The 27,381-nt window shown below is 36.6% G+C and overlaps 1 protein-coding gene across 2 annotated transcripts in view; it reads right to left on the bottom strand.

The window, feature by feature from the left end:
- Positions 1–23,124, bottom strand: part of WDR7 (WD repeat domain 7) — a gene marked incomplete at both ends in the record, with an annotated part of 335,367 nt that extends 312,243 nt beyond the window's left edge. For both annotated transcript variants that reach the window (XM_079717825.1, XM_079717826.1), the window contains 8 exons: positions 791–893; positions 1,250–1,395; positions 5,196–5,315; positions 6,175–6,251; positions 12,686–12,860; positions 16,354–16,432; positions 18,209–18,315; positions 22,966–23,124. In XM_079717825.1, the coding sequence (XP_079573951.1) occupies positions 791–893; positions 1,250–1,395; positions 5,196–5,315; positions 6,175–6,251; positions 12,686–12,860; positions 16,354–16,432; positions 18,209–18,315; positions 22,966–23,124 (966 nt within the window). The remainder of the gene's footprint in view (positions 1–790; positions 894–1,249; positions 1,396–5,195; positions 5,316–6,174; positions 6,252–12,685; positions 12,861–16,353; positions 16,433–18,208; positions 18,316–22,965) is intronic.
- Positions 23,125–27,381: the final 4,257 nt, after the last annotated feature.

The following is a 27,381-nucleotide window of genomic DNA, read 5'->3' as shown; positions in this document are numbered from 1 at the left end:
TAAATTAAGAGACTAAAGGACAGGTCATAGAGGATCTTAATTGTATATGGAAGTATAAATTCTATATATTCAAAATATTCATGTAAAAATTAATTCCCTTCCCCTCACCATCTCTCCACATAAAGATGGAACAAAATGCTCAGAATGAAAAAGCTGTGGAAACCTAGAACTTAAGTAAAGGAAACTTTATTTTCAAAACCAAAGCCGCTTTCTTAATGCTCAAAGAATAGAGAGTTGAAAACCCAGTACTAAGTGCATTTCAACTTTAAATTGATATTAAGTAGGTTCTTAGAAGTCATAATAAATTTGGTTTTTATAGGGAAAAAATGTCTTTTTTCTTTATCTCTAATGTCTAATGATTTAAATCACTACATGATTTTGGGGAGATACTGCAATACCTTGTTCAAATAATAATCAGTCAGCATTATTACATAATTATCTTTGTCCTTCTAAAATTACATCTCTCACTATGTTTATAACTGCATGAGTATAAAATCAATTTATACCATCAATATGAATTTTATCAAAAAGTCACTGACACTTTGTAATCAGTATAAGACCATTTTTATTCCTGGAGAAAAGTGAATGCTACATTATAGGCATATTATAAGCAAATCTGAAAATTGTGCTTATAATAACTGACCATGTCAAAATGTTTTACAGCATCTAACACACAGCCTTGAATTGTATTGAATCTTTCAAATGCTTAGCTACCAAAGACACCAATAATATAGTTGTAAAAATTTTTCAACATAACTACCAATTATAAATGATACCTGAAGAATTTTACCTCTTTATCTGTTCGATCCAAGAGGCTATGTTGTACCGGAGGAACTAAATTTTCAACTGCTTTCCCCACATCACTACGGAATGAATCACTAGCTGGAAGGCAACTGAAAATGAGAAAACTACAACATTCAGTAAAAATACTGACATTAAATATTTTATCATACCATATGATGACTTTTTTTTGACAATGGACAAAATATGGATGTTTTAATTATAGTTAATTTAATATAGGCATGAAATTAAATAATTAATGTTACTAACATACCCTACTTCAAATAAAAACTCCACCTAATTTTTGTGTTTAGAAGTTAAACCTCAATTACAAATCTAACTTAAGTTCTCAAGTTTTTTACCTAACTTAAATATTTATACTTTCTACATTTTCATACTTTCAGGTTATACCCCAAATTTGGAATCTTTTGCTTTCAATTAAAGTCCTAACTTATTATTTATTGAATACCTGGCAGGTAGTCTGTAAATATAACTTTGCCCATTTTCAGTCCAAATGATGACTTTATCTGCCGAGACAAAGTCACCTCCAGTCCATGTCTGTCCATTTTCACTCGGACCCGAGCACAACAGGGAGTAGTCCCCAGCATCAAATACCTACGAGGAATAAGAGATTCGCAATTGTTTTAAAAACCATGAAACAAAATAAGACAATTTAACCATATTAAAACTGACAACTTCTTTTTGGCAGTAACTGTCTGACAAAGTCATGCTGGTGGGTTGCAATACCATCTACATGTTGTTTTCGTATGCATTTCCCTGATGATTAATGAAACTGAACACCTTTCTACACATTTACTGGCCACCTGGCTTTCCTCGCTTGTGAAATGTTTTTGTTCGTTTTCCTACTGGGTTGTCGGTGTTTTTCTTCTTGACCTGTAGAAGTTGTTTTTTATCAATAATAGACGAGTCTCTCATCATAGTGTACACCATAGCTATCTTCCCTCACTCTGTGGGTTGTCTTTTTTTTTTTTTTTTTTAAATCTTTATTGGAGTATAATTGCTTCACAACACCGTGTTAGTTTCTGTTGCACAACAAAGCAAATCAGCCATATGCATACACATGTCCCCATATCCCCTCTCTCTTAAGCCTCCTTCCCTGTGCTATGCTGCTGCTTCCCACCAGCCAACTATTTTACATTCCGTAGTGTATATACGTCAATGCTACTCTCACTTCACCCCAGCTTCACCCTCCCACCCCATGTCATCAAGTCCATTCTCTATGTCTACCTCTTTATTCCTGCCCTGCAACTAGGTTCATCAGTACCATGAACTCCAAATGGATTAAAGGCTTAAATGTAAGACCAATACTATAAAACTCTTAGAGGAAAACATAGGAAAAACAGTCTTTGCCATAAACCACAGCAAGATCTTTTTTGACCCACCTGCTAGAGTAACGGAAATAAAAACAAATATTAAAAAATGGGACTTAATTAAACTTAAAAGCTTTTGCACAGCAAAAGAAACCATTAACAAGACAAAGAGACAACCCTCAGAATGGGAGAAAAAAATTTTTTTTAGATTCCATATATATGTGTGTTACCATACGGTATTTCTTTTTCTCTTTCTGACTTACTTCACTCTGTATGACAGACTCTAGGTCCATCCACCTCACTACAAATAACTCAATTTCGTTTCTTTTCATGGCTGAGTAATATTCCATTGTATATATGTGCCACATCTTCTTTATCCATTCATCTGTCAATGGACACTTAAGATTGCTTCCATGTACTGGCTATTGTAAACAGAGCTGCAATGAACATTGTGGTACATGACTCTTTTTGAATTATGGTTTTCTCAGGGTATATGCCCAGCAGTGGGACTGCTGTGTCATATGGTAGTTCTATTTTTAGTTTTTTTAAGGAACCTCCATACTATTTTCCACAGTGGTTGTATCAATTTATATTCCCACCAACAGTGTAGGAGGGTTCCGTTTTCAACACACCCTTTCCAGCATTTATTGTTTCTAGCTTTTTTGATAATGGCCATTCTGACCTGTGTGAGGTGATACCTCATTGTAGTTTTGATTTGCATTTCTCTAATAATTAGTGATGTTGAGCATCTTTTCATGTGCCTCTTGGCCATCTGTATGCCTTCCTTGTGAAATGTCTATTTAGGTCTTCTGCCCATTTTTTAACTGGATTGTTTGGGTTTTTTTGATATTGAGCTCCATGAGCTGTTTGTATATTTTGGAGATTAATCCTTTGTCTGTTGTTTCATTTGCAAATATTTTCTCCCATTCTGAGGGTTGTCTCTTTGTCTTGTTAATGGTTTCTTTTGCTGTGCAAAAGCTTTTAAGTTTAATTAAGTCCCATTTTTTAATATTTGTTTTTATTTCCGTTACTCTAGCAGGTGGGTCAAAAAAGATCTTGCTGTGGTTTACGGCAAAGAGTGTTTTTCCTATGTTTTCCTCTAAGAGTTTTATAGTATCTGGTCTTACATTTAAGTCTTTAATCCATTTGGAGTTTATTTTTGTGTATGGTATTAGAAAGTGTCCTAATTTCATTCTTTTACATGTAGTTGTCCAGTTTTCCCAGCACCACTTATTGAAGCAGCTGTCTTTTCTCCATTGTATGTTCTTGCCTCCTTTGTCGTAAATTAGGTGCCCATGTGTGCGTGGGTTTATCTCTGGGCATTCTATCCTGTACCATTGATCTAGTCTTTTCACTCTTGTGTGTGCACTTAAGAGAAGGCTGATCTCACATGATTATAAAATGCTGACAATGGGCACACAAGAAACTGGTATTAGCTACTGCCTCTGGGGAGGGGAAGGGAAGTACGCTGGGGGAAAAGGGTGTATATTTTTCACTGTATCCTCCTGCACTTTGTTTTACTTCTCTTTGGATGGTGTTTTAAGTTTTAAGACAAAGGAAGGATCCCATATGGCCTACTACAACTAAGCAGCTGCTAGCTTTTCTTCTCTAATCTTATTCCCAAACAACAGTCATATGGCAAGGCTGTCCACTCTGAGACAGGATAGCACAGTAGTAATGACAGCAGCTGCTGCAGTCAGGCTGCCTGAGTTGTATAATCTTAGTCACTTGTACAACCACCACCACTTGTATAACCTTAGCCAAGTTATTTATCCCCCCTACGTCTCAGTTGCCTCATCTGCGAAATGGGCAAAGCCACAATCCCTGCCGTGGCAGGCGGCCTCTAAAATGGCCCCACCGATCCCTGACTCCTGGTAGTATTAGGATCCTCAGGTAATCCTCTCCCTTGAGTACAGGTGGCATTTTGTGATGGTTTCTAGAGAACTGAATGTGGCAGAGGTAATGGGATCTCAGCTCTAAGATTAGGTGGGTCTTGGCTACACCTTCTCTTACTCACTTTTTTTTTTTTTTTTTTGGCCACATTGTGCAGCACGTGCGGCATCTTAGTTCCCCGGCCACGGGTTGAACCTGTGCCCCCTGAATTGGGAGCATGAAGTCTTAACCATAGGACCACCAGGGAAGTCCCTCTTGCTCACTTATTCTGAGGAAGGGCAGCTCCTGTGTTGTGAGCTGTCCTAAGGGAGAGGCCCACGTGGCAAAGAACTAAGGTTTCCAGACAACAGTCAGTAGGACCTGAGGCCTGTCAACCACCAGGTGAGTAAGTTTGGAAGCAGACCCTCTCTTAGGTGAGCCTTGGGATGAGGCAGTCATCCCGGTCGAAACCTTCATCACAGTCTGCGAGAGACCCTGGGCCAGAGGTACCCAGCCGGACCAGAGGTACCCAGACAAGCCATGCCCAGATTCCTGACCCACAGAAACCCAAATTCCTGACCAAAAACACATGATTCATATTTGTTGTTTTAAGTGACTAACTTTTGAAGTAATCTGTTACGCAGGATTAGATAACTAATATACCACCCCTTGGAGAGTTATTTCCAAATAATACATGGAAAGCTTTGAAAAATATGCTAAGCACAGAGCACAGCAAGTGACCAAAACTTGATGGCTCTTTTTCTACTATGGAAGTATTAAAGTCTGGCAATGTGAAAGTAATATATACCTTCCATCATTAGCTCTTCAGTGACAGAAGACCCTGCCAACTCCAAAATGTCAGAAAAGAATGGCAATTGGGATAATAACAACCTACAAAGATACAGCCAACTTGCAGAAAACTCACCACCATTGCCCATGCTGTACTGACAAGACAATGAAAAATATGGTAGTAAAAGGCAGAAATTAAGATCAATAGAACTAACAACCATTAACTGAAGCATTCTATGAACCAAAACAAAAAAGACAACTATATACAGCCAAATTCCATACCTCAAAATATGATATCAAAATCTGACCAAATGTTTCAAATACTCTAACACCAAGCTCCGCCTTACAATTATCTTCGGAAGTCTGATAAACCAATATCATGAAGGGCAAAAATACAATTTCTTACTTATGTAGTTATCTTACCCTCCAATACTTGGAGCACACAACCAGAAGCGACCTCTGTGTGAATGCACAAAAAGAGATGCTTTGGCAATTCTGACAATAAATTGGTTTGGATTCCTCTTCAAATATTGGCTCAGTATCCTGAAAAGAGAAAGATCTGTAAAACTTTAGGATTGGCTGGGTCATCAGTTGAAATTATCACACAATGATAAAGAAAACAAAATGAAATAATTGTTTGAAATAATTGATATGTTCATCAATTTAGCCCCTCACGTGAGAACCAAGGTAGTAAAAAGCAGCAAAGATATACTCTAAAATCATCTGGGTACAACATCTTTGCTACAAAGCTACTTAAGATTAAAATACTAATGTTGAGTCAGAGTGTCATCACTGCCAAAGACAGATGACAAAAATTTGAGTCAGTCCTAATTTTTACAGTTACATGTGCTTGTAGGTTAAAAAAAAAAAAAAAACTCATCAATTCCTGCACTTTCTCCCAGATTCAATGTCTAAAAATTCCCTAACTGAAGAGATTACTATCTATAGTGCCAGAAAATTGATCTGCCTTTCTTATTGCTAAAAAGTAACAAGGAATTCAAGTCCAAAGAACTCAGAGGACTAAAACTTGCTTTATACCTTCTTTGTGGTGGTTTGCTTTATTTTTTCCCCTCAAGCAAACTACCTTTTAACTTCAAATTTAAACAGAAGCAGTTGAGGAAAATCCTCTTCTGTGTTTCTCTACTTCAGATCCTGCACAGCATGTTTCTCTGCTTTGCATCCTTGATAAGGCAGATATCTACCCTCAAAAGGGAAAAAAAATAATTTACGTACAGAGAGAGCATACTAGGGGACTCTTCTATACTATGTCAGTAAGACTATTGAAAAGAATAGCTTTTTCCTTCCTCTTTAAGTAAAAAAGAGAAGGGGCTTATCATGACTAAAATGTAAGACTCCATAAGAACAGAAACAGACAACTGACTTCCAGCCTCATTTGTCTCACCTGCAGGCCACTTATTTCCGAGGTAACAATCCACACCTTCAAGATGCCCGTCACTGAGAGCGCCACCACGGTGTCCTCTACACCGAGAAGGAAAAAGAAGCCAATTACAAGCCAACTACAAGCACAACATTTCTAAACAATAATATGGTTACAACAGTGACATGGACCATGGTATGTTTTTTTTTTTTTCTTCCATCACCCTCCTTAGCCCACCCCAGCCCTCTAGTTGGTCACAAAGCACCGAGCTGATCTCCTTGTGCTATGCAGCTGCTTCCCCCTAGTTTTCTCAGGGTATATGCCCAGTAGTGGGATTGCTGAGTCGTATGGTAGTTCTATTTTTAGTTTTTTAAGGAGCCTCCATACTGTTCTCCATAGTGGCTGTATCAATTTACATTCCCACCAGCAGTGCAAGAGTGTTCCCTTTTCTCCACCCTCTCCAGCATATATTGTTTCTAGATTTTTTGATGATGGCCATTCTGACCGGTGTGAGATGATAACTCACTGTAGTTTTGGTTTGCATTTCTCTAATGATTAGTGATGTTGAGCATTCTTTCATGTGTTTGTTGGCAATCTGTATATCTTCTTTGGAGAAAAGCCTATTTAGGTCTTCTGCCCATTTTTGGATTGGGTTGTTTGTTTTTTTGATATTGAGCTGCATGAGTTCCTTCTATGTTGTGGAGATTAATCCTTTGTCCTTTGCTTCATTTGCAAATATTTTCTCCCATTCTGAGGGTTGTCTTTTTGTCTTATTTATGGTTTCCTTTGCTGTGCAAAAGCTTTGAAGTTTCACTAGGTCCCATTTGTTTATTTTTATTTCCATTACTGTAGGAGGTGGATCAAAAAAGATCTTGCTGTGATTTATATCAAAGAGTGTTCTTCCTATGTTTTCCTCTAAGAGTTTTATAGTGTCCACTCTTACATTTAGGTCTCAAATCCATTTTGAGTTTATTTTTGTGTATGGTGTTAGGGAGTGTTCCAATTTCATTCTTTTACATGTAGCTTTCCAGTTTTCCCAGAACCACTTATGAAGAGGCTGTCTTTTCTCCACTGTATATTCTTGCCTCCTTTATCAAAGATAAGGTGACCATATGTGCATGGGTTTATCTCTGGGCTTTCTATCTTGTTCCATTGATCTAATATTTCTGTTTCTGTGCCAGTACCATACTGTCTTGATTACTGTAGCTTTGTAGTATAGTCTGAAGTCAGGCAGCCTGATTCCTCCAGCTCCGTTTTTCTCTCTCAAGATTGCTTTGGCTATTCGGGGTCTTTTGTGTTTCCATACAAATTGAGAAATTTTTTCTTGTAGTTCTGTGAAAAGTGCCAGTGGTGGTTTGATAGAGATTGCATTGAATCTGTAGATTGCTTTGGGTAGTAGAGTCATTTTCACAATGCTGATTCTTCTAATCCAAGAACATGGTATATCTCTCCATCTATTTGTATCATCTTTAATTTCTTTCATCAGTGTCTTATAATTTTCTGCATGCAGGTCTTTTGTCTCCTTAGGTAGGTTTATTCCTAGATATTTTATTCTTTTTGTTGCAATGGTAAATGGGAGTGTTTTCTTAATTTCACCTTCAGATTTTTCATCATTAGTATATAGGAATGTAAGAGATTTCTGTGCATTCATTTTGTATCCTGATACTTTACCAAATTCATTGATTAGCTCTAGTAGTTTTCTGGTAGCATCTTTAGGATTCTCTATGTATAGTATCATGTCATCTGCAAACAGTGACAGCTTTACTTCTTCTTTTCCAATTTGGATTCCTTTTATTTCTTTTTCTTCTCCGAGTGCTGTGGCTAAAACTTCCAAAACTATGTTTAATAATAGTGGTGAGAGTGGGCAACCTTGTCTTGTTCCTGATCTGAGTGGAAATGGTTTCAGTTTTTCACCATTGAGGATGATGTTGGCTGTGGGTTTGTCATATATGGCCTTTATTATGTTGAGGAAAGTTCCCTCTATGCCTACTTTCTGCAGGGTTTTTATCATAAATGGGTGTTGAATTTTGTCAAAAGCTTTCTCTGCATCTATTGAGATGATCATATGGTTTTTCTCCTTCAATTTGTTAATATGGTGTATCACATTGATTGATTTGCGTATATTGAAGAAGTCTTGCATTCCTGGGATTAACCCTACTTGATAATAGTGTATGATCCTTTTAATGTGCTGTTGGAGTCTGTTTGCTAATACTTTGTTGAGGATTTTTGCATCTATGTTCATCAGTGATATTGGCCTGTAGTTTTCCTTTTTTGTGACATCTTTGTCTGGTTTTGGAATCAGAGTGATGGTGGCCTTGTAGCATGACTTCGGGAGTGTTCCTCCCTCTGCTGTATTTTCAAAGAGTTTGAGAAGGATAGGTGTTAGCTCTTCTTTAAATGTTTGATAGAATTCGCCTGTGAAGCCATCTGGTCCTGGGCTTTTGTTTGTTGGAAGATTTTTAATCACAGTTTCAATTTCAGTGCTTGTGATTGGTCTATTCATATTTTCTATTTCTTCCTGATTCAGTCTTGGCAGGTTGTGCATTTCTAAGAATTTGTCCATTTCCTCCAGGTTGTCTATTTTATTGGCATTTAGTTGCTTACAGTGATCTCTCATGATCCTTTGTATTTCTGCAGTGTCAGTTGTTACTTCTCCTTTTTCATTTCTAATTCTATTGATTTTTGAGTCTTCTCCCTTTTTTTGTTGATAAGTCTGGTTAATGGTTTATCAATTTTATCTTCTCAAAGAACCAGCTTTTAGTTTTATTGATATTTGCTATCATTTCCTTCATTTCTTTTTCATTTATTTCTGATCTCATCTTTATGATTTCTTTCCTTCTGCTAACTTTGGGGGTTTTTTGTCCTTCTTTCTCTAATTGCTTTAGGTGTAAGGTTAGGTTGTTTATTTGAGATGTTTCTTGTTTCTTAAGGTAGGATTGTATTGCTATAAACTTCCCTCTTAGAACTGCTTTTGCTGCATCCCATAGGTTTGGGTTGTTGTGTTTTCATTTGTCATTTGTTTCTAGGTATTTTTTTATCTCCTCTTTGATTTCTTCAGTGATCTCTTGCTTATTAAGTAGTGTGTTGTTTAGCCTCCATGTGTTTGTATTTCTTACAGATTTTTTCCTGTAATTGATAACTAGTCTCATAGCATTGTGGTCGGGAAAGATACTTGATACGATTTCAATTTTCTTAAATTTACCAAGGCTTGATCTGTGACCCAAGATATAATCTATCCTGGAGAATGTTCCATGAGCACTTGAGAAGACTGTGTATTTTGTTGTTTTTGGATGGAATGTCCTATAAATAACAATTAAGTCCATCTTGTTTAATGTATCATTTAAAACTTGTGTTTCCTTATTTATTTTCCCTTTGGATGATCTGTCCATTGGTGAAAGTGGGGTGTTAAAGTCCCCTACTATGATTGTGTTACTGTCAATTTCCCCTTTTATGGCTGTTAGTATTTGCCTTATGTATTGAGGTGCTCCTATGTTGGGTACATAAATATTTACAATTGCTACATCTTCTTCTTGGTTGGATCCCTTGATCATTATGTAGTGTCCTTTGTCTCTTGTAATAGTCTTTGTTTTAAAGTCTATTTTGTCTGATACGGGAATTGCTACTCCAGCTTTCTTTTGATTTCCATTTGCATGGAGTATCTTTTTCCAGCTCCTCACTTTCAGTCTGTATGTGTCCCTAGGTCTGAAATGGGTCTCTTGTAGACAGCATATATACGGGTCTTGTTTTTGTATCCATTCAGCTCATCTATGTCTTTTCGTTGGGGCATTTAATCCATTTACATTTAAGGTAATTATCGATATGTATGTTCCTATTACCATTTTCTTAATTGTTTTGGGTTTATTATTGTAGGTCTTTTCCTTCTCTTGTATTTCCTGCTGAAAGAAGTTCCTTTAGCATTTGTTGTAAAGCTGGTTTGGTGGTGCTGAATTCTCTTAGCTTTTGCTTGTCTGTAAAGGTTTTAATTTCTCCGTCAAATCTGAATGAGATCCTTGCTGGGTAGAGTAATCCTGGTTGTAGTTTCTTCTCCTTCATCACTTTAAATATGCCCTGCCACTCCCTTCTGGCTTGCAGAATTTCTGCTAAAAGATCAGCTGTTAACCTTATGGGGATTCCCTTATGTGGTGTGCTTTAATGAAATTACATAACAGCATGTTTTACAATTAGCATGCAAACCTAATTCTATATTTTATGAAATAACAGGGAACAGATTTCAAAACAGGTTAGTGAAGATGATCAAACAATTTGGAGTTCAAGGAAAAGTTTTTTTTTTTTAGCTGCTTGATTTATTTCTAACTTACAAGTTTTAATAATTTCAAATATTCTTGATTACTAGGCTAAAATATTACTTTAAAAGTAAAGAATTTTAAGAATTTAAAAAACTAAAAATCAAACACACAGCTTTTATTCTTCAAAGTTCACTTTTAGTTATTCATCATGGGGGAGCACAGTCACTTTCTTTCTTCAGGGCACACATTTCCCTCTTCCCCACCTCCCTTGCCCGCCATTTTATTGCACACCACACCTTCCATAGGCCATGATCAAGAGAAAGACATGACATAAAACCCAAATTCATCAGCTTCGGGTGAGGGAGCAGTCACAGCACGACAGTAATGTTCGTGAATTCTGAGAGGAGGGGCATTAGATAGCAGTCTAATGCAGGCTCCAGAGTGAGGGAGTATGCGTTAAAATCACATTCTCTTCACTAATTAACCAATGAACTGTGCACAACTTAACTAACCTAGCCTGAATTCAGTGTGCTTATCTGTAAGCAAATGTAAATGAATAAAGTAACGACAGTACCTACCTTAATGGTCTGTTATGAGAATTAAGACACACCACAGGTATAGCCCTCAACACATCAATAAAAGTTAGTTATTACTGTTATTTAAAAAAGTGTTTGCTACATTTCAATATAAACTTTATTTGTACTGCCTGGCTCCACAGGCAAGGTAAAGCACTGAAATGCACTGATTACAATTCCACAATCTCTGTACAAAGAAGCTAGAACAACTACTCACAAGTCTGTCAATTACTGTAAAAGTGCAACATACCAATATATCTAAAATTCTCAAATATCTACACACTAGAATAGAGTAAAGCAGATTAAAAATTGTGTATGTTACCAACATTATAAACTGACAACACTTAGAAATGCATGCACAACACAAAATTTTCCATTAAAGTTACATTCTGTCCTATTCAGACCAGTGTGTACATGTATATTTCACATGTGGATAATTCCCACACATACCTAGATAATGTTTTTTGTACCTATGCACAAACTATTTTTAGAGACCTCATCTAATCTGGGCAGCCTTCTTACTTGCCCTCAAAGCCCCTTCACTGCCTTCAATAATTCTAGCCTCTGTGCTATTTCTCTATCTCATCACATTTCACACCCTGAACTGCCATTTGTTTATATATCATCCTCCCTTACTAGAATTTGAGTCCCTTCAGTAATTCAATCCTTCGTACCTAGAAGACAGTAGGCACTCAATAAATATCTGCTGAATGGCTGTTGAATAAAAAGCTGATTTCCAACCATAAGAGATAATAAAGGAAAGCTCCCACGAAACTGAAGGCAGTTCACCAATGGAGGTGGTGTAACAGTGGTAAAGTAACTGCTCTGGGGTCCATCTGGGCACCAGTAAGCCACAGACTTGCTCTGTGATCTTAAGTAAAGACTCCACCATGCTACACTTCACCCATCTCCTCATCCACACATCCTAAGACAACTGTACCTATCCCACTGGGTGCTGTGAGAACTGTTACCACATGTAAATGCTCAGCATGTGCCCGATACTGTGAGCACGCAGTAAATGAAGTCTCACAGCGGTGGCAGTGGTGCTAATTACAGGTCAGCCTTTACAGAAGAGCATACAACTATGAGGCACTTGGGAGGAAAAAAATGCTCCAAAAGAGACATATAGGAATATACATGTTCAGTATTAATTACTGTTCTTGTCCTGAACAATTTTACTTTTGTTCTCACAATTGTTACTGAAAGGTTTCAACGGAAATGAAGAAAACATACTTGTATTTGTTGAGCATCAACTACACACCAAGCACTTACCAGGACCTTTCATTAAATTTAATTGTGTGTAATCTCCTCCATTTTCATCATCTCCACAAAAAATGGAAACACTTCCTATGCCTCTTCAGCAAGTGACAAAACCGGGTCCAAGAAATACACAGATAAACTATAGTTCCTCCCACCATACCTCCAAGGGGTTAAGATATTCTTCTTCCACTTCAGAAAATCACTGACACACTCTAAGACAGCCAGAAACTAGTGATCTATTCCATGGAATGGAGATAATGTAACACTTTAAATCTTAATTCAATCAAAGACTCCTTTATGAAGGTAGAGACAGACCATAAATCATGAGAGAAGTTATTTCTTAAACCTAAGAATATAATATAACAAAGTATATTAATATGTGACACATCATACAACTCTACAGTAAACTAACCATTAAGTCATAGTGTAGAAATTCCTAAAGGGCACACTGACCTTGTGTTCGGTGGGATCGAATAATACTCATGGAGCTAATCCAATCTGGAGAGATCTTTGATACTAAGGAGTACAACACCTCAAGGCTGGTGGCATCCACCACGAGGATTTCGGGATAATGGCCATGGCATAGAAGCCTTCCCTCTCTCTGATTTCCAACAGAGAACTGGTAGAACTAAAAGGAAGAAGATTTTTAAATATTCTTTACTTGAGATACTTGATTCACATGGATGCACCAAGCTTATTATGATGCTCAATTTCTCCAGTAATATTTCCAGACATGTACTATATGGTACATATTACATGCGTCTACATATACACATGTCTACACATGTGCAGACATCAAGTTACATTAATATTTCAAAATATCTAACAAAATTATTTTCTTCCTAATATCTTATCTTCCTTTTTGAACTATTTTGGAGCAGAATTCATGATAATTCTTTTTTGTTCTCCTGTAGCATCTAAAACAAGGTTGTTGAATGAATTAATAAAACACCTGAATAAAATCAGCTTCACAAATCAAAGCAAAAGGGTAGCTCACGTGGGTCACAAAAATAATATGAGTTTGAGATGAATGAGAATCAGTGAGTATAGGTTTATAATTACTAGTTATGACCAAATAAAATTTAGAAGCAAGGATGATTCTGTTCAAATATACTCAGAAGTAAATTCTGAGTAATCTAAGTGTGTTATTTTAGATTAGAGTGTGAAACAACCATTATAAACCATTCTCATAGTGCACACTTATACTTTGTGGAAGAAAAATAGAGGAAGAACCAATACAATGGTGTTACTCATGCCAAGAATAACTCAAAAGGATAAGATGAGTTTCCATCAAGCAAAGAGCAGAGAAAGAATGACTCTAAGACCAACAACTTATCAAAGGTTCTGTCTTTCCTTAGCCTCAAAAAAAAAAAAAAAAAAAAAAAAAAAAGTGACTCTCTTAGTGGAATGATTCTCCTAGAGGATTTTTAGAAGGTAAAGACATCTAGTAACCAGACTACTACTTTCCAAGGGATTGGACCTTATATAAATCACGTGAGGGCAAGCTAGACACCGCACAAGGGGCAATGCTGTAACCACTCCACAACTGGGGAGATAAGTAAGAAACCCAGGTCCAGTCTGCTCCCACACTCATCCACCCACTGCTCAGAGCTCAACGTTGCATGTGAAGGAAGACAATCTTTTCTCAACTATGAAGTTCCCTGCACAAGGAGCACAACTTCTTAAACATAAACACTGAGCATGGAGCACATTAACTAAGTGCAAGGTAGCACCACTAAACCCCAGAGAGGGGTCTAATAAAACGTAGACTATCATAGGGGGGACCTCTAGATCTCAGGTTGATCCATAACACACGATCTGGGCTCCCAGGGACTGCCAGGCTCTCGCATGCATATAATAATGTGACCATAGGTAGCCTTGACCCACAGAAGGGGAGGATGTGTGAACGAGAAAGGGATGGGGCACGTAAGCAAACTTTGTCAGCGCTCACTCAGCACCAGCCAGGAAAGACATGTGCACTGCACTCACTAGAGAAGAGCTCTGTCCTGAGGGCAGGGATATTTTATTAGATATGCCTGACTAAATGCCTCTCACTTTTGCTTGAAAGTTATATTCTCAAACCATCTTCCGAACGCTGATTTAGCTTCCAAGACACTTTGATATGGGCAAGAAAGGTGTCCTTAATGGAGAAACAGGTTTTCCAAATATTAAAAAGGGATGCCCCCATGTGATAATTTAATAAGTTGGCACTTCCTTATGATTTCAGTAAGTGCCAATGCCATCAAGGTTCATCATTGCTACACATATAAGAACAACCTGGGGACTTCCCTGGTGGCACAGTGGTTAAGAATCTGCCTGCCAGTGCAGGGGACACAGGTTCAAGCCCTGGTCCAGGAATATCCCACATGCCATGGAGCAGCTAAGCCCGTGCACCACAACTACTGAGCCTGTGCTCTAGAGCCCGCGAGCCACAGCTACTGAGCCCACGTGCCACAACTACTGAGCCCACGTGCCTAAAGCCTGTGCTCCGCAACAAGAGAAGCCACTGCCATGAGAAGCCCGCGCACCGCAACGAAGAGTAGCCCCCGCTCGCTGCAACTAGAGAAAGCCCACGCGCAGCAATGAAGACCCAACGCAGACAAAAATAAATAACTAAATAAACAAAATTTTTTTTTAAAACCTGCTTCTGAACCTGAGAGGGTGAGGATCACCCAGGAAACACCTGTCACACACACTAGTAAATGCCAAAAAGCATCTTCTACTTAGAGATGGCTGCCAATCTAAATACGGAAGGCCTAATACAGGATCTGATAAATAGCAGGCACTGAAAATATATTGAATAAAGATAATTTTTCCTAAAACATAAACCAAAAGTTTTTAAATCATAAAATTATACAACAGTTAAAATATTTATATCCAATGAGTTTGATACTTATATATAATTTTCCAATTAAATTATCTATAAAGTCAATGAATCTAAATGATTTTATTATCCCTTTTCTCTTTACAAATCTTGATGATTCTTCATATGATAAAAAATAAATAATACAGGCCCTTTAAATAAAAAGTATATGCCGTAACAGCATTGAAGAAGCAACTTTTAAAAGGATTTTGCCAGGGCAATAAGTAGTCACTAAAGATTTATATCACACTAACCATCTGTGAAAATTTTCCTTTGCTTGTCTAACTTGTGTTAGCACAGAAGGTTTTCTTCCTCAACAAATGATTTTACTTGTTTGTTTTAAGGGAGGCAGTATGATATAACAGAAAGAACACAGTCCCTAGAGTCAGATAAAGCTGATTTGGGATCCTAGTGCCAGGAATGACTCACTGTGAGACTGGGGCAAGTCATTTAATCACTCCGGCTATCAGCTTCCTTATACCTAAAAGGATATACTCCTACCTAATTTGTAAGGATGTGGGGAGGCCTAAATGAGAAACCATACAAGAAACACCTATATAATATCTCTTATAAATGTGAGTTCTCTTCTCTTCCCTCTTCTTCCCCACTGAGAACGTAAATCACATTTTCTATATACATTGTAATTTCCCAACACTCAACACAGTAAATGATGAGTAATTTGAAGCACAAAGAATTTGACAGTTATGAAAGAAGAAGGAAGAATACCAGGAATGTAAGTGAGAAGCTATAAATTCCTGTGCAAATTCCTGTGTAAGCCAGGCATATGAAATGGTCCTTTCTTTTACAGAGTTGTGAAGTCAAAACACGAGCTCAAGAACCAACTGCACAAGCAAGGAAAAGGGTATCAACCCCAAAGTGGATAGTGTCAATCGTGAGTGGAATCACAAAGGCTTTAGCAAGAGAGAATTCCATTATTTAGGATCTAGAACACTTACCCAACCAGTAAAGGGGGTCTCACCTGGGTAACCAGGATAGTCAGAGAGAGCAGAAGCAGCAGTGACAATGGCTTACGTATTACATCTTTCAACATTAGTCTCCTCTTCTTTGTTTTCCTCCCCCACTACACTGTCTAATGAAAAATACTTCTACTACTCTAATTCTAGTCTTCCTGTCCTATTACCCATCCCCACCCACTTCTCATATAAACATATAGACTCAATGTTTACAAAACGTTTTTTCAATTGTACACCTATAATAAATTGTGCTGACTTGGCCAGTTACAGAAATTGATACTAACCTGTATGCCCGTATGTGTACAAGCTAATTTTGTAAATTCAATACATCTGCCATCATTCACGTCCCAGAGGCACATCTCTCTATAAAATAAGATAACAGCTGACTTTAAATCTGAGTTTTGGAAGCACTGTTCAACTTTGTCACAGTGGTTTAAAATTAATCTTCCATTAAAACCGACATATTTCTGAAAAAGTATTGATAGTATATAGTCATTATTGCTGTTCAGCAAAAATTCTGGTCCTCCCACCCACCATCCTAAACTCCCCTCCCACCTAACCACCCCCACCTTGATCCACATTCTTTCTGGGCACCTGGGAGGACTGCACCTCCTGGCTCCCTTTTAGTTGGTGGAGTCTTGTGAGGAGTTCTGACCAGAACTGATAGGAGACCCTCCAGAACTCTCCTCCTCTGCCTCTATTCCAGATAGCGGCGGCTCCTTCACCCTCAGACTCAAAGTAAGGAGAATTATAAAGCAGAGCACAGCCCTAAGTGATATATGAAGGGCAAGTGACAAAAACTAGAAATAAACTTTTAATTTAAACCACTGCAATTTTCCATCAGTTATCAGCCTACTAGAAAACTTAGCACTGCAAAAAGCAAAACTTAAGGTCAACTGAATTCCAAATCTTTGCAAATTCAATATAATATTCCAGTTTTGATTCCATATTTATTGCATAAGTTTTATTGCATGCATACCAAAAGAAAAAAGCTTTATCTCACACTAAAGATACAACATTTGAAATTAGAAATGTCAATATGCCTTGTATTTTAAAGAAGTAAACTTAAGATTTATTTAACAGAGGACAACATTAATAAAATGTAATGATCCTGATATTAGGGTATTCTTTTTTTTTGCGGTAGGCGGGCCTCTCACTGTTGTGGCCTCTCCCCTTGCGGAGCACAGGCTCCGGACGCGCAGGCTCAGCGCCATGGCTCACGGGCCTAGCCGCTCTGCGGCATGTGGGATCTTCCCAGACCGGGGCACGAACCCGTGTCCCCTGCATCGGCAAGCGGACTCCCAACCACTGCGCCACCAGGGAAGCCCTAGGGTATTCTTTAAGATGCTTTTTCCTATATCTCATATGGTATAAAATTTTCAAAGGAAATTCACCCGATCTGTTTAGAATATTCACTCTAATATGAATTATCCTTTAATTGGCCAAAAGGTACTATATTTTCACCTGCTGCTGCTTTTCAGTTACACAAGGTTCTTTTTAAATTCATAAATTATGAGGAGTGGAAGGGACAAGTTCTTAAGTAATTCTCTTCCAGTTCCCCAACTCCCTCAATAACATATTGTGTAAATATACAATTTTCTAAACACTCTAAAAGTTTTTTCTTCTAATTCCCCACACTCTAGACCCTACAAATACTGTTCAATGACCTACTTCTCTAAAAGCAAGCTCTATTCTGAGCTTTAGGAATACATGTAGCCATATTAGTGCATTAATGTACATCAATATAACTGTTTAAACTTTTGCATGGCTTCGTCTTCCAAATTTATGCTAGCCTAGCATCACTGAGGTTTTTTAAAACTCTCAGAGTTCTCGGCCAACTCAATAAACATGCCTTGGGGATTAATGACCATTCTTTAAATTTTATGGTATTCTGAGTTTCTCAAAAGCAAGGCAAAAACATAATCATAAATTACAATAAAATACAAAGTATTATAAAAATCATTAATAAAGATAAAATTCATTTTGAAAACCATATTTCAAATATCTTTATGCTGAAACAACTGAGGCATTTATTTAAAAGAGACGCCAAAAGAAAAAAAAAATTCCCTACTTACTAATACAGTGGTACTATTTGCAATACAGACTTATGAGGAGAAAAGTGAAAAAGAAAATACTTACCCACTCTCGGATGCGCTCACAATATACTGTTTGTCACTAGAAGCACAAGCTTTAGATAAACAGGTGATTGAAGCTGTGTGACCAAACAACAGTGCTCGAGGATTAACCTAGAAATACACAAATATGTTGATATTCGTACCAAATTTTTTTAAGTAATCATTTTTAGAAATCCTGTTAAATATTCAGTACAATATACAGATACAGATTTGAGAAGAACTGCTCAGAACACCAAAAACTAAGAGCTGCAAAACACTGACTCCCACCAATTTAATGCGCACAATCATCCCACCATGTAGTTCTAAAGTCAAAAGTGGAAAACCAAGAGGTGACATTACTTGCCCAATATCATGCAGAGAATGATGGAACCAGGATTTAAAGCAGGGCAGTGTTTAGCACTAAGCTCCAATACACTGAGAAATCAGGTTAAGAATGTGAATGAGTATATAAAATAATTTAACCTCACCTATTTTTAAAATAATACTTTGCATGATTTGAAAGCACATTTAGAGTCTCTAGACCAACATCCCCAAACACAAAAAATAGAGAACAGGTACCCTCCCAAAAGCTGATATCAGTGTTGACTATCAGGAACCAGACTGACCTTCACAGACTAACGATTTAGTGCCATAGTGCCTTATGAAAGGATGGCTTAATACCCACTATTCTAAAATAGTCTAGCAATCAGCCCCCAAATTCATCTACTTTGTACCAAACTGCGTGCTATCATTTCAGGTTACTTCAAGGCCTTAAGTAATTTCAGGATATCTTTCTTAAACATTTAATACATACAAATAATATTTGTAACACATGTACAAGACATAAAAACATACATAACCACATACTCAATACCCAGTTTAAAAAAACAGAATATGATTAATACCTTTAAAGCCCCTTTCATGATATCCATTTTGCCAAGAATCAAAATCACTTTAGCCATATTTTGCATAGTTATAATTAAAAGAAAAATACAATCATTGTTTATGGTTAGAACAGGCCTAGAATGTTTTCTCATGCATCCAAAATTTTCTCATACATCCAACCCCATTTCTATACAGAGACTCTGTGTTCCTCCACTGGGAAAAAAAAAATGCTCTTGGTCAATTCTTTAATTTCTCCCAAGAAAATCAAATTTACCAATTGTTAGTTTTATTTTCAATGTACATGGCTTTGCTAGAAAATCCCATTTTCAGTCATAATAGAGTAACTAGAACTGACTGTACTCCCACCAAAATCTAGAAAAATGAACAAAAATAATTGAATGAAGTATAAAAATCACATAATCATCTCAATAGAGGCAATAAAAGCATTTGACAAAACTCAATGTCCTTTCATGATTAAAAACTCTCAACAAATTGGGTATAGAAGGAATGTACCCCAACATAATAAAGGCCATATACAACAAGACCACAGATAACATCATATTCAACAGTAAAAAGCTAACAGCCTTTTCTCTAAGATAAAGAACAAGACAAAGATAGCTACTCTTGACATTTCTAATCAACGTAATACTGGAAGTCTTAGCCAGAGCAATTGGGCAAAAAAGTAAACAAACAAAGCATCCAAATTGAAAAGGAAGAAGTAAATTTGTCTCTGTTGTAGGTGACATGATCTTATATGTAGAAGATCCTAAAGACTCCACCAAAAGACTGTTAGAACTAATGAACAAATTCAGAAAAGTTGCATGATACAAAATAAACATACAAAAATCAGTTGTTTCTATAACAACAAGATATCTGACAGAGAAATTAAGAAAGCAATCCCACTTACAATAGCATCAAAAAGAATAAATTACTTAGAAATAAATTTAACCAAGGGGGTGAAACACCTGTAATCTGAAAATTATAAGACACTAATGAAAGAAATGGAAGAAGAAATAAATAACGTGGGAAAGATATCCCACGTTCTTGGGTTGGAAGAATTAATGTTATTAAAAGGTCCATACTACCCAAAGCAATCTACAGAGTGAATGCAATCCTATCAAAATTCCAATGGTGTTTTTCAGAAATAGAAAAATAGAAAAAATCATGACAAAATTTGTGTGGAACCATAAAAGACACCAAATAGCCAAAGCAATTTTGAGAAAGAACAAAGTTGGAGGCTTCACACAATAAGTATTAATATAACTGGAGGAAAAATAAAAATATGGTATATTGTTATATTTTTACCTTTTATCTATATCTCACCATATCCCATAAAAATTTATGTCATAGTTATTAACTAATAAACATTTCACACATAATCAGTACAAAGATAATCTGTTCAACATATTCAAAAAACCATCCATCATCAAAGACCACAGTTCAAAAGTGACAGTTATCAAGTTATCAGTGGCAAGGTGTGATGTTTAGAATAAAATGATGTGATGTGTCAGTTCTTAAGAGTAAACACTAACATCAATGTTCCAATCTGGAACTTTGAGGCTACTAGTTCTATAGTCAGCCAACAATCAGCACTCCTTTTTTTTCCCCCTTTAGCTTCTTTTTCTTTCTACTACCTGAGATGCTACAATTACATTCATTAAATAAATCCTTACTATGTACAAGCACTGTGATAACTGCTCAATACACATTCCTTCATAGAATTCTTACCACAACCTTGTGTAGTTGATCCTATTTGAAACATGGCAAGACTTAGGCACCAAATGGTTAAAAATTGCCAAAAGTCACACAGCTAGACACTAACTACAGTAGCCAAGATTGAAGCCAACTTCACCCACCTGCAACATCTGAGCTCTTACCATAATGTTTCACTTCGTTCATTAGTGCCATGTGTTATACTATTCTTTGCAATTATAGTTGTATTCTCTGCAATTACAGCTTTATAGGTAGTCAAAGCATTAAAACACTATACTGTAGACAATACCTGCATTAACAGGTTCCCTCCTTTACTCTTATCACCATCTGTCTAGGTACTCACTAAACTACTGCTTCTGCAATATCTCTCAGATATTTTATTGCCACCATGTTAGGCCAGGCTGCCCTTTTCCACAGGTAAAAGGAGACCAACATATGGATGGCAAAAGTTCTAGCTACAGTTTAGAATCCTTTCCTAACAAAAGAAGGGAAGACACCATGACCTCAAGAGAAGGTATTTTGTGCCCTCCCCACTCTGTATGTTACATGACTTCTTATTGGTCCTTCATAGGCATAAATGACTGCTATAAAGTACATTAAGAAGGCCCCTCCATATGAATCAAAAGACAATAACCAAGCCACTTTTTATTCAGCCTTCTTTTCCCCTGGGTAAATAGTCCAATTCTCTTAATATTTTTCAAAGGATGTATTTCTCTCCTAGTCAGTCTCCTCTCCCCCTTTAATCCCTCTTACTTGAATTTAAATAAATATAACATTCTAGTAAAATCCATGCAAAAAATTCAGTAAAAGAATGGTTTCTAAGATCTTACGAGTAAGTCTTATTGCTTGTAATAATTCCAATAAAATGTGGTTGGATTTTGTTCTCCTCATCACTACACTGCTGATTCATATGTAGTTTGCTATCAATCCTGAAGGCATATCACGTTCTACAACACTCATTTCCAAGTCACTTTCCAAACTGTATCCCTAGCCTTGACATGTCATCCAAGTATGTGGATCATTTTTTCAGTTCTAGCAATTCCATGCCTAGGTGAATACCTAGGAGCAACGAAAACATATGTCCACACAAAAACTCACACACAAATGTTCAAAGCAGCATTATTCACTATGGTCAAAAGTAAAAACAACCCAAATGCCCATCAACTGATCAACAAATAAATAGCAGTATACCTATACAATGGAATTTCATTTGGCCATTAAAAGAAATGAAATATTGATACATGCTACAACATGGATGAACCTTGAAACTATTATGCTAAGTGAAAAAAAGTCAATCACAAAAGATCACATACTAAATGATTCTGTTTACATAAAATGTCCAGAATAGGCAGATCTATAGAGACAGGAAATAGATTTGTGGCTGCCCAGGGGACATGGGGGTATATTGGGAGTAACTGCTACAAAGTACAAGGTTTGCTTCCGAGGTGATGAAAATGTTCTAAAATTGACTGTGGTAATGGCTGCACAACTCTGTGAAAAGAGTAAAAAAACATTAAATTGTATACTTTAAAGAGTATATTGTATGGCGTGTAAATTTTATCTCAATAAGCCTGTTAAAAAAAAAGTTCTCAACTTTCTTGCCTCTACATTCCATGCCAGCTACCACCCCATTCTCTCTGTTTCCACTTACAGAAAAATTCCTGGGGAGAGTTGTCAGAGATTGGAGGTTAAAATATGGAAAAAGAGAGTCTCTCCACAGACAGCCAGCACCCAGAAGCAGAGCATACTGAGCATTCCACACCAGTAAAGGATGGCAAAAAATACATAGCGACTTTTAAAATAAATATGACAAAATTTACAAACAGTTTTACAAAAAGTTTTGTTCTCTTCAAGACACTGACCTTAGAAGGTACAAATGCTCAAAATTGTTTTTTAGTATCTTTTTTGGAAACCTCCTTCAATATGGTTAGAAATTTTCTGAAAAATGTTAAATGTAACATATTAAGCCAGGTAGGATAGCTATTATAATTGAAAATCAAGCCAAAAGCCAGCAGAAGTCAACTCTGGTGAATAATGTAAATAATCATTCTGAATACCAATTTTAGTCCAAATATATCTCACAGAAGATATATTATGAGGTCAAATTATTCTGGAACTGTGTTATTTTTTTTGTTAAGTAGTTTCTTATATGTGAAAAGTACAATAGGCACTTCAAACACTCACTTCCAAGTCTACTGAAAGATCCCAGAGACATATTTGCCCATCATGGCATCCAGTCACGATTGTGGCCCCATCATCTGTTAAAAGTACTGCTGAGATGCAGTGGGTTGGTGCTTTGCGACCCCAAAGAACGATGGGTAGAACAAGGCTGTTTCCTGCCATTGTGCTTTCAAACCTGGAAATGTTATAAGAATAATGTCAAATGGTATGTTTCCTTCTAAAACATATTACACATTTTTCTTATGAAGTCAACTTGAACTTCCTAAGTGCCAAAAATTCCTCTGAACATTATATATATAAATAAAACAGACACATACATAAAAGTATATAAAATCTAATTAAAATCTCAATTAATCCTCACAACAAATCACACAGTAAGTACTATTAGCGCTCCTCTTTCACATGTAAAGACAGTGAGTCATAAAGAGTTGCAAAGTGAAAATGGAAGAAATGGAGCCCCAGTCAAGACCCAGGCAGCCTGACTTAGAACCCGGGGTCTTACTCACTCTGCTATGCTACCAAGGCAAGTGAGGTCTCCAAATCTTGTTAAGTCTCCAAACCAATAATAGTTAGCAATGTCCAAGAAAAACTGAGAGTTCTTGACAGTGTCCTAAACATTAAAAAGAATATTGCCCACTGAGAAACTCATTCACCATATTTAGTACAAACCTATTATGTCTCAAAGTCAAGAATGTCTTTTATTCTAAACTCTGAAATCTGAGGGATAAAGAACTTTAAACTCATTTCTGCATAATAAAAATTTAGTTCTGGTAAAGGTGTTTAAATTTGAGATGAATAATCAATTAAGCAGTGTATATTAGAGTACCCTGTTTATAGCAAAAATATAAGGAATTATTCCTTCATATGACAAAATTAAGACCTAGTTAGTGAAACAACTAGATTTAGGTGTTATAAACTGTGTGATTAAAGACTTAAATACTAGTTCAGAGAAGTTCAAGAGACATGAAAACTGGCATAATCAGAGAGGGCTCCATATGAGACAGAGACTCTGCCAGACCTATGAGACACTAGGAGTCACTGATAGGCTTGGTTTCTACGTGGCAACAAACGATATGGGTATAATCTAGACTCTTTAGAATGCTAAGATTGTCCTAAGAAATTTTCAGAGACACTTAAAGGAATAACCACTTTCTATGAAAGAAACTAGTTCAATATCCATGGTCCTACTGCTGGTTGCTTTTAGCAAAAGTCTTTTCTTTAATCCACTACTTATACTCTTTAAACAAATAAATAAAACTAAAACTAAAATCCCTTTCCCTGGAAAGAAAATTAGGCAAGTAAAAAATTATGAATGATGTTTACCAAAAGCAGTCTATGTATATTACATCTTTTATTTTTTGTTAGAATTCATGGCTTTCATCAATTTGCCTCTCCCAAAACTTCATCTGTTTGCTACAAGTAAAAGTTGTTTGCTACAACTTGGGAAAAATTAATTCCAAGTTCCCTTCCTATTTATAAAACCATTTATGTATCATGTTCAGCAGTTCACAGACTACTATGACACTAACAATTCTTTCCATATTCCTATTTAATATTAGAAAATGAAACAAAGCACTGAGCCAACTTTAACAAGTTTGGTACAGCATGTTACTGGCTGAATAACATATCCAACAGTGACTTTCTCAAAAAGAGAATCTGGAAGGAGTTCATTCTTCCATGGTGACAGCATTCATTTTTAAGTTATATCACCGAAGATTTCTCTCAATTAAATAAGCTCACAGCATCTAACACAATATGGTGAGATCTGGAAAGAACATTTCTCTCGATATTTGAGCACTCGTATTCGATGCATATGCCTAGCTTGAAGAGAATGCAAATACACAGATTCAGCACTAAGGAATATGTGTGTGACAGGGAGATGTGTCTGTTCTGATGCAACAGGAAAGAACATTCTGGCATTCAAGTGACAAGGAGCTCAAGGAAACCTGGAAGAAGAATACATTTCATAGCTCTTAAAACAAGTGAAAATAATCGCCCATAACATGATAAAGGTATTGGAAAACACATCCATCTCTAACTCAGCTTCTCCAGAAACTAAAACAAATCTTCACATTCTAACGAAAATCAGGAACTGACAGTCAATCAGAATCTGAGAAGAATTCTCATTAAGGGCAATTAAGAATCTTCATAAAGGAATACATTGTATTAGTTTCCTAAAAACTGCCCTGACCACAAACTGAGTGGCTTAAAAAACAGAATTTGTTGTCTCATAGCTCTTGAGCTAGAAGTCTGAAAGTAGGTGGTGTCACAGTTAGTTCCTTTTGAGGGTTGTGAAGGGAAAGATCTGATCCACGCCTCTCTCCTTGGCTGGTTGAAGGCCAACTTCATGCTCGCATGGTGTTCTCCTACGTACACGTCTCTCCCTTTTTGTATAAGGACACAGTCATGTTGGGTTAGGGCCCACCCTGATGACCTCATTTAACTTGATTACCTTTATAAAGACCTCCAAATAAGGGCACATTCTCAGGTACTAGAGGTTAAGACTTCAACATATGAATTTTAGGGGAACACAATTCAACTCATAGCAGGGACATGTCCTTTTAAAAGAACACAGCCTAAAATTAATGATCCAAAAAGCAATTCTCCCTTAGGAAATAATGTTACAGAACTTCACTATATCTTTTCCAGGGGATCACACTACATCAGCTTATCTGCTATGACAACTGCTTATCTGAGGAATTAGGTAAGAACTTCTGTCCAACCAAGGTGGGGGGGAGGGGGAGATCGAATTCAAAATTCACTGCTCTATATGCAAGGACATTAGGGATTCACAGGGATAAAAAAAAAAAAATCACATTTTTCTGGAAAAGGCCCAAATCAAAAGTGACTGAATAAGTGATTAATGCCATATAGTATTAACTGTAATAGAAACTCTGAAGAAAATTCTTACTAACTCTCCAAAATATTGTGTACAATATACTCATATTTTGTAACTAATACATTAAGGGGAAATACCACCTTTCAAATTTTAGAGTTATAAATAAATATGCTGTACGACTAGATGCTCCTAAAAACAGAAGAATGCTAAGAACATTCAATTTTCATCTATGTTTGTATCAAATCTGACTTAAAATTATATTTAGACATTGGCTATTAAATAAAACTTTTTTACTGAAAAAGCTTTAGAGTCAAATAACAGCAGTTCTAGATTCTACCCCTCATTTTGCCACCAACCATGCAGGCTTTGAGCATATCATCTCATTTCTGAGGCTTAGTTTTCTCATCAAGAGGTAGTTATAGAATTAATTTTGAATCATTTTGAAGTCAAAGAAATCAAATCATAAAGAGCAGGGGTCTGAGAGATAAAAAATCAAGTCATCTCTTTTGGTTATCTTAATTTCATGTATTTTTCTATTTCACCTAATTGCACCTATTTCTCAGTTCTATACAGAAATAAAACCATACTTCAGTTAAAAACAACAGCAAAAATAATAGTTGAAAGAACACTGAACTTACAGTCAGAAGAACTATATTCAAATCCTGACTCTTCTACGCAATCTTGAAAAAGTTACCCCTCTAGGTCTCGGCTTCCCCATCTGTAAAAGATGGACAATAATACCCTCCTTTCAGAAAGCCGTCATAAAGGTTAAGATATATCATATATGTAATGCAACTAGTAAAATATCCATCACATGGCAGATGATCAGCAACTATTAACTTTTTAAAAACACAGATTTTGCTATTCTTCACATTCTGCTTCCACATCTACTGATTTCTTTCAGCACTGTCGCTTAACATTTAATAAAGTTGTACCTTTTCAAGAGGTTACTATCCTTCACTGACTTTTTGACACAATATAAAAGTACTACTACTGTATCTGCCTGTCAAACAATTCTATCTACAAATATGACAATTCAATTCTGCATGACTTTATTAGAAATAATACTACAGACTCCAATTCCAATACTAAGACAGCTTTCAAATTAAATTCTGATCTCATTTCCCAAGTTTCCATTCTGTGTCTACACCATGGAATTACCACAGTAGATAAAATAGACACATTGACCTACACAATGGGGCTTACACACATGCAAACAACTACCACAGAGTGTGATGCAGGACAAATCTCAAGACCTAATGGAGACACAAAAGATGGATATCCTAACCTATACTTCACTGGGTCCAGGAAGGGTTCTTGGAAGAAATGATGAGTGAGAATGAGTAGTAATTACCCAAGGAAGAGGCTCAAGGAATCACATATTCTAAGTCCCCAAGGTAAGAGATCTCAATTCTTTCTGGACAGTGAAAATAGCAGGGCTGGCATTCAGAGCACAAAGGCAGAATGAGACAAGAAGCAACAAGCCAACATGCACCAAATCATAAGAACTTGGTAACCCACCTCAAGGAATTTGGAGTTTAACCTGATAGCAATGGAAAACAGGTCAACTGTTTTAAATC

This window comes from Hyperoodon ampullatus (genome assembly GCF_949752795.1).
Source record: "Hyperoodon ampullatus genome assembly, chromosome: 13".
In the NCBI taxonomy this organism is placed as follows: domain Eukaryota; kingdom Metazoa; phylum Chordata; class Mammalia; order Artiodactyla; family Ziphiidae; genus Hyperoodon; species Hyperoodon ampullatus.
Note: the sequence above shows the minus strand (reverse complement) of the source record. Positions and strands in the feature narration are given on the sequence as shown.